Genomic DNA, 8,925 nt, shown 5'->3' with positions numbered 1-8,925 from the left:
AAAAGGAATACAAATTGGAAAAGAAGAAGTAAAACTGTCACTGTTTCCAAATAACATGATACTATACATAGAGAATCCTAAAAATGCCACCAGAAAACTACTAGAGCTAATCAATGAATTTGGTAAAGTTGCAGGATACAAAATTAATGCACAGAAATCTCTTGCATTCCTATACACCAATGATGAAAAATCTGAAAGAGAAATTATGGAAAACACTCCCATTTACCATTGCAACAAAAAGAATAAAATATCTAGGAATAAACCTACCTAGGGAGACAAAAGACCTGTATGCAGAAAACTATAAGACACTGATGAAGGAAATTAAAGATGATACCAACAGGTGGAGAGATATACCATGTTCTTGGAATGGAAGAATCAATACTGTGAAAATGACTATACTACCCAAAGCAATCTATAGATTCAAGGCAATCCCTATCAAATTACCAATGGCATTTTGTACAGAACTAGAACAAATCATCTTAAAATTTGTATGGAAACACAAAAGACCCTGAATAGCCAAAGCAGCCTTGAGGGAAAAAAACGGAGCTGGAGGAATCAGACTCCCTGACTTCAGACTATACTACAAAGCTACAGTAATCAAGACAATATGGTTCTGGCACAAAAACAGAAACACAGATCAGCGGAACAGGATAGAATGCCCAGAGATAAACCCACACACCTATGGTAAACTAATCTATGACAAAGGAGGCAAAGATATACAATGGAGAAAAGACAGTCTCTTCAATAAGTGGTTCTGGGAAAACTGGACAGCTACATGTAAAAGAATGAAATTAGAACACTCCCTAACACCATACACAAAAATAAACTCAAAATGGATTAGAGACCTAAATGTAAGACCGGACACTATAAAACTCTTAGTGGAAAACATAGGAAGAACACACTTTGACATCAATCACAGCAAGATCTTTTTTGATCCACCTCCTAGAGTAATGGAAATAAAAACAAAAATAAACAAATGGCACCTAATGAAACTTCAAAGCTTTTGCACAGCAAAGGAAACCATAAACAAGACAAAAAGACAACCCTCAGAATGGGAGAAAATATTTGCAAACGAATCAACGGACAAAGGATTAATCTCCAAAATATATAAACAGCTCATTCAGCTCAATATTAAAGAAACAAACAACCCAAGCCAAAAATGGGCAGAAGACCTAAATAGACATTTCTCCAAAGAAGACATACAGATGGCCAAGAAGCACATGAAAAGATGCTCAATATCACTAATTATTAGAGAAATGCAAATCAAAACTACTGGTAGTTTTCAAAACTACTGGTATCACCTCACACCAGTTAGAACGGGCATCATCAGAAAATCTACAAACAACAAATGCTGGAGAGGGTGTGGAGAAAAGGGATCCCTCTTGCACTGTTGGTGGTAATGTAAATTGATACAGCCACTATGGAGAACAGTACGGAGGTTCCTTAGAAAACTAAAAATAGATTTACCATATGATCCAGCAATCCCACTACTGGGCATATACCCAGAGAAAACCATAATTCAAAAAGACACATGCACCCCAATGTTCATTGCAGCACTATTTACAATAGCCAGGTCATGGAAGCAACCTAAATGCCCATCAACAGACGAATGGATAAAGAAGAAGTGGTACATATATACAATGGAATATTACTCAGCCATAAAAAGGAACGAAATTGAGTCATTTGCTGAGACGTGGATGGACCTAGAGACTGTCATACAGAGTGAAGTAAGTCAGAAAGAGAAAAACAAATATCGTATATTAACGCATGTATGTGGAACCTAGAAAAATGGTACAGATGAGCCGGTTTGCAGGGCAGAAGTTGAGACACAGATGTAGAGAACAGACATATGGACACCAAGGGGGAAAAACCTGCGGTGGGGTGGGGATAGTGGTGTGCTGAATTGGGCGATTGGGATTGACATGTATACATTGATGTGTATAAAACTGATGACTAATAAGAACCTGCAGTATAAAAAAACAAAAAAAACTAATACTAAACTTTCATTGGGTTATTTGTATGGAAATATGTTAATATAAATGTTTCAGACATTACATGAAATTTCTAAAAATCTTATATGTTCTGGTATAATGTTATAAGTCATAATTCTAGTTATTACTTTAAAATGTGTATCTCAGAAATAACTAAATTTCCTTGTCAATTGCATTATTATGAACTTTCATCAAATCTTTAACCGTGGTCATTTTTAAGTCTTTTGTCCTTTACAGACAGTTCTGGGTGTACTCTGATGCTTTTGCAAAAATGTTCCTATAAAAGGGTTTCATCTTCAAGGAATTCATGGAAAAGACTCTGACAATTACAGGTTTCTGGTAACTGACTGTACTGCTGAACTGAATGAATAAGCATTTTCAGAACTCTAATGGAAAACTGATGAACTCATAAAAGTGCTAACAAAAGATCAAGATGAAAAAAATAATTAATTACATGGGACTGAGTGAACTGATGAGGATGATTATAAATTTTTGTGACTTTGTTTGAATAAAAAAAAAAATCCCACAGGGACTCAGAGGCAAAAAATATACATATCAATTTTCACTGCAAAGTAAAGGAGCTGTTACAGTGGAGGATTACTGGACTGAACGTCAATATTATGACATAGTATGAGTGTGTTTTGTGTTTGGTAATTGCAATCATTGTTGCTTTTGTTGTGGTCATCCATTTACAATGCTTGGTGTCAGTTTATTTATCTCTTGTAAAAATAAAATACAGTGTGTGTGTGTGTGTGTGTGAAAAAAAAAAAAAAGGAAACCATCGACAAAACAAAAAGACAACCTACGGAATGGGAGAAAATATTTGCAAATGATGCAACATACAAGGAGTTAATATCCAAAATATACAAACAGCTCATACAACTCAATGTCAAAAAACAAACAACCCAAACAGAAAATGGGCAGAAGATCTAAATAGACATTTTTCCAAAGAAGACATACAGATGACCAATAGGCACATGAAAAAATGCCCAACATCATTAATGATTAGAGAAATGCAAATCAAAACCACAATGAGATGTCACCTTACACCTGTTATAATAGCTATCATCAAAAAGTCCACAAATAGCAAATGTTGGAGAGGATGGGGAGAAAAGTGAACCCTAATACACTGTTGGGAATGTAAATTGTTCAGCCACTATGGAAAACAGTATGGAGGTTCCTTAAAAAACTAAAAATAGGGACTTCCCTGGTGGTCCAGTGGTTAAGACTCCATGCTCCCAAGGCAGGGGGCCTGGGTTTGATCCCTGGTCAGGGAATTAGATCCTGCATGCTATGGCTAAGATCCCCGGCACAGCCCAAATAAATAAGAAGAAACAAACAAATAAATAAATATTTTTAAAAAACTAAAAACAGAGCAGCTATATGATCCAGCAATCCACTCCTGAGGATGTATCCAGGAAAGATGAAACTTCTAATTCAAAAGGACACATGCACTATGAATCGTGCTGTTCATAGCAGCACTATTTACAATAGCCAGGACATGGAGATAACGCAAGTGTCCATCAACAGGTGAGCAGCTTAAGAAGATGTGGTATATATATACAATGGAATATTACTCAGCCATAAAAAATAATGAAATATTGCCATTTGCAGCAACATGGATAGACCTAGAGAATATTATATTTAGTGAAGTAAGTCAAACAGAGAAATACTATATAGTATCACTTATATGTGGAATCTAAAAAATAGTACAAATGAACTTATTTACAAAACAGAAACAGACTCACAGACATAGAAAACAAACCTATGGTTACCAAAGGAGTGAGGGAGGTGGGGAGGGACAAATTAGGAATATGGGATTAACAGATATAAAGTACTATACATAAAATAGATAAGCAACAAGGGTTTACTGTATAGCACAGGGAACTATATTTAGTATCTAGTAAATACTTATAATGGAATATAATCAGAAAAAAAACTGAATCACTATGATGTACACTTGAAGCTAACACAATATTGTAAATCAACTATAATTCAATAAAAAATTATTGATCTAAATATTTTTAAAAGTTAAAAAAATTTTTTTTAAGTTTAAAAAAATTGTTTACAGGTTGATTGAGTAGGCAACAAGAGATCATTCATGAGAACCCTATAAATCAATCTTGTAAATCCTGTTTTTAAAAAAAAAAAAAAAAAATCCACAATAGCTTGTTTGAAATTTTGCTATTGATCTCCCAAACAAAAGAAATAAGTATTGAACTTGAGATATTTCAACGTTTAAACTTTATTTATGGACTTGCTTTTTTGTCTCAAAAAACAAACAACAGGGCTTCCCTGGTGGCACAGTGGTTAAGAATCCGCCTGCCAATGCAGGGGACACGGGTTCGAGCTCTGGTCCGGGAAGATCCCACATGCCACAGAGCACCTAAGCCTGAGCGCCACAACTACTGAGCCTGTGCTCTAGAGCCCATGAGCCACAACTACTGAGCCTGCATGCCACAACTACTGAAGCCCTTGTGCCTAGAGCCTGTGCTCTGCAACAAGAGAAGCCAACACAATGAGAAGCCCACACACTGCAACGAAGAGTAGCCCCCGCTCGCCGCAACTAGAGAAAGCCCGTGTGCAGCAACAAAGACCCAATGCAGTCAAAACTAAATAAAAAATAAAACAAAAAACAAAATTCATCCAGGTAAGTGATCCAAGTCCCATGTGGTATGAAATACCTTTCTCATATGGAATAGATGGTAGAAGAAGGTTCTCCGTCTCAACACAGCATGTGCAGATGAAGGGTGCCACAATGGCAGGGAAGCTGTGTGCTGTGCTGGGGACTGAATCCCACTGCCAACTGTGAGGCCTCAGGCAAGACACACCTCTCAAATCATCAACCTGATGGGTTGGTTTCAAAGCCTCGTTTTCTTTCTTTTTGTAAGTTTTAGTTTCAGTTATTTTTAAAAATAGACTATTTTAAAAAAACTGTTAAAGAAAACTGAGCAGATAGTACACAGTTCCCATACATCCATCTCATGGCATAGTTTCACCTTTGTTCACTTGCATGCGTGTTAGTATTATATAATGTTTCCAGGTTTCTCTGTAGGATAAATTCCTAGGTGTGGGACTGCTAGATCAAAGGGTAAATGTATTTGTAATTTCAGTGGGTAATGCCAAATTGCCTTTCAGAGGATTGTACCACTGTGAACTCCCACCAGCCATGTGTGAGAGCTGGAGCCCCTTTCAGCTCCAGCAGTTTTTATTCTATCTTCTTCCCAGGACGCAGGCCCAAAGGCTAACTTTGTGGGGAGTTTTTCTAAGATATGGGCTCCGAAACTGGCCACAGCCAGCTGTGCCACATGCAGGAGAGCTCACATTAGACAGAAACAGCTTTCAGGCAGAACTTCCAGGCTCAAATGACAAAATTTGAATCAGGTGTGAAGGTGAGTTAATTAGTATCCTAGCAGTGTTAATTTCCTGGTTATGTAAGATGTTAACATTTGGGGAAGCTGAGTGAAGAGTATTTGGAAATTCTTTGAACTATTTCTGCAGCTTTTTCATTAAGTCTGAAATGATTTTAAAATTAAGAGTTTAAAACTTTAAAAGGTATTTTGAAAAAGAGGGAAAAAATGCGAGTGTGTGCCTCCTGGAACTGTCAAAATGTACAAATAAGCTGAGAATAGAAACAGTTGTGGAGTAAGCACAGCATTCATAAAAGTCAGGGATTGAATTAAGGGCGGTCCTTCTCGTAAGGGACGGATGGAGCCCTTCGCCCGGTTGGGGAGACAGGAATGCTGAATTTGGCCCCTGACCTCACCACCTGATGAGCTGCTTATAAACGCTGTGCCCAGAGTCCTCTCTGAAAAGGCATCCCTTGCACCACAGGGGGCTGCTGTGAGGCTCCAGTGAGATGCAGGAGATGAAAGTAAGCTGAGAGCTGCAAAGGACCTTACCTCTGGGAAGGGATTACCTGCAAAACCTGAGACAGGCCCCCGTGAAAAAGATCACAAACATTTGCCTGCTGGTCCTGCCTAACTATGGGTTTCAGTGGAAGCAGCTGGAAGTCTGTTTACAGTACTTGTTTTTTAAGCCCTTAAATGGTGGTCCTCCTCTGTTCAGTGGCCCCCACTCTGAGGTCCCATGCTCCTGAAGGTCCAGTCCCTCCAGTTACATGGCTGTGCACCTCCTTGGGGCGCTAGAGTCATCGTTTGCTTTCTTCCTGATGCTTTCTGCAAAAGACAAGAATCCTGTTGCCTCTTGTTGCCTGAGCGCTGCCTCACAAGGCTAGTTTGATGTTTTAATTGCCTGCAAGAGTTTATGTTAAAAGATGATGCAGAATAATATTTAAGAACATGCTGGAAAAAGAACCAAGTCATCCCTAATTCCTCCCCTCTGAAATGACTGTTTCGCACCTTGTGTGGCAGCTGGGGGAGACCCACCACACGGGGGACTTTCCCTTTGCCCCTTGATAACGTGCTATCGACGCTTTTCCTTGTTGCCAGGTGACTGATGTACCTTCGTTACTATGGATGGCTGCCTGGTACCCCATCCTGTGGTTGCCCTGTAATGCACCATGGCAATGGACGTTACAGAGTTTAAGCCTTTTTCATCATGAGCCGATTTTGTTTTTAATGAGGGATCATTACTAGAACCTGTTACTCCGCTTGCCTAACGGTTCTACATGGTGCCCTGAATCCCAAATCCCAAAAAGAGCTGTTGGGATGGACAGACTCAAATAGGTTGTGACGGCCTCAGAAATTTTATTTGACCAGATCTTACTGGTTCAACTCATCTTAAGCCAGTTTTGACCCATAGGTCTTAATGTTTGTGAAAAACAACTCTGCAGGCTGTTCCCACCTTATTCCAAACCGGAGGGGGGGGAAAAAAAAATCGATGTAGTATAGAGAGCTGGATAGGAAGAGATTGTAGCTTCAGTGGCCTTGGGGCTGTGAAGGTCATAGGGATCGTCTGGGCCACCCTCATGGCACAGATGGGGAGACTGGGGCCGGGAGGTACTGTGAGTTGCCCAAGGCTCCGTCTGGGTTCCAGGAGGAGGCAGGGCTAGGAACATCAATCTGGAAGGTTCAGAGCCAGCGCCACAGCGCTGTGGTCTGAGCAGCCTTGGAGGGCCCTGCTGCAGTCCAGCGGGGCTATGCAACTCTGACTCTGCGCCCGGCGCTGCCCTGAGCAGAAGCCGGGCAGGGGGAACACTTACCAGCCAGGTCCCTCCTGCCAATGGCGACGAGGCCTTTGAATAGCACTCTGCTGGGGTTCTCACTGGCTGTGACCAGTGCCCGTGCTCCCGGTAGCTCTTGGTGCCTGAGGATCATGAGGGGAGAAAGAGAGAGAGAAGACGCCAACCCCGCCTGCCTTACCAGAGCCAGGCCTGAGCACACCCCTTACCGCCGCCAGAACATCAGACCCTTCTCCAAGTTCAGCAGAATTCAGCCCAGAGATGGGGAGGGTGTGGGAGGGAAGGGGAGGAGCAGCCTTAGATGGGATGGGGGGGTGGAGTTTTATATCAGGGACACCTGGATCTCCCCAGTGCCAGGCTTTCCCCTGAGCATCCACCATGTATCCTATTGGTGTCACTGGGAAGAGAGAAAGAATTGGCATTCACTGTGGTACCACGATGCACACACGACTAAACAGTTCATCTCTCTGGCGGCTCACAGTAACCTGTGACTTGCATGCTAGTGGCCCTGTTCTTTCCCCTGAACCAGTGGTTCTCAGCCATAAATGCTCATTGGAAACACCTGGGAGGCTTTAGCAAACACTGACACCTGGGTCCCCCTCCCCGTTCAGAGATTCCTATGTACTTGGGTCTGGGTGTGGCCTAGGCAACAGATCAGTGTTAAGCCTTCCCAGGTGATTCCAATGTTTGGAAAATAAGTGCCCATGCTCTTCAGTGCCGAGGTGGGGTTAACTTGTTATTCAACTGTGACCAGGTCAGCTCTCCCAGCTGGGGACAGACGGTCTGGCACAGCCATGGGGGCACAGCCATCAGGTCCAAGTCAGTCAGCCACTGCGTCCCTGACGTTCTGGTGTCTGTGGGCCCCCAGCAGGCACTTCCTCCTGGTGCTGCTCGTGATGTAGCAGTTTCATTTGACCCGTTTATTCCCTACCCCTTGTCCCCAGCCCTGTAATTTACCAGTGCTCCTTTATCATCTATGAAATCTGCATCAGTAATAGAGTTCACTTGTGGACTCCCCACTCTATTCCACTACCTGATTTGCATATGTTTATGTCAGGTATCTCTCTGTGTTAAATATTTTAGCTTTCTAAGGTTGAGTCTGGTTGAGTTAGACCCTCTTCGCTTTTTTCCCCCAGAATATTCATTTATATATTCCCTGCTGCTTCTTTCAGATGAACTGTAGAATCCTTTAGTCAAGTTTCAAAAACCTCCTATTTTGATTTGATTAAAATTGGATCAAAGCTTTAATTTGGGGAAAATCAGTACCTACATGACACTTTTTTAGCTGGAAATACAGAATGTCATTCCACTTACCCAAGTCTTCTTTTATAGTTCAAATAATTTGTATTGTCTTACTCATATGTCATTCATATTTCTGCTTAGAAACACACACTATTGTAAATGGAGTATATTTTTTACATATATTTTTAATATATATTATATATATATTTTTTAAAATATATTTAAAATATACATTTTTTACATATATATACCTCTATATATTTTGCCCACTTATTGATGGTACAGAGGAATACTATGGTGTTCGTATATTTAATCATGTTTAGCCATTTCATTGAATTATTTTATTCTAAGAGTTTTTCCGTTGATTCTTCTGGACTTTGTGTGTGTGTGTGTGTGTGTGTGTGTGTGTATCGCATCTGAAATTAATAAATCTCTCTCTTCCTTTCCAGTGTTTACACTCAATTTCTATCTCTGTTTCATGTCTTAATACCAGGGCCAGAATTTCCAAATAGATGTTAAATACTAGTGGCGACAGCAGCTCCTCTCCTT

At 40.6% G+C, this 8,925-nt stretch overlaps 1 protein-coding gene across 1 annotated transcript in view; it reads right to left on the bottom strand.

The window, feature by feature from the left end:
* Positions 1-2,739: 2,739 nt before the first annotated feature.
* The window catches only part of ANKDD1A (ankyrin repeat and death domain containing 1A), a gene marked incomplete at its 5' end in the record, with an annotated part of 39,593 nt that continues 33,407 nt past the window's right edge, over positions 2,740-8,925 (bottom strand). The window contains 3 exon segments of the mRNA XM_082388225.1: positions 2,740-6,169; positions 7,156-7,230; positions 7,233-7,259. Coding sequence (XP_082244351.1) covers positions 6,108-6,169; positions 7,156-7,230; positions 7,233-7,259 — 164 coding nt within the window.

This window comes from Balaenoptera borealis (assembly GCF_965194805.1).
Source record: "Balaenoptera borealis genome assembly, chromosome: 3".
NCBI lineage: Eukaryota > Metazoa > Chordata > Mammalia > Artiodactyla > Balaenopteridae > Balaenoptera > Balaenoptera borealis.
The sequence above is the reverse complement of the archived record's forward strand: the minus strand, read 5'-3'. Positions and strand labels throughout refer to the sequence as shown.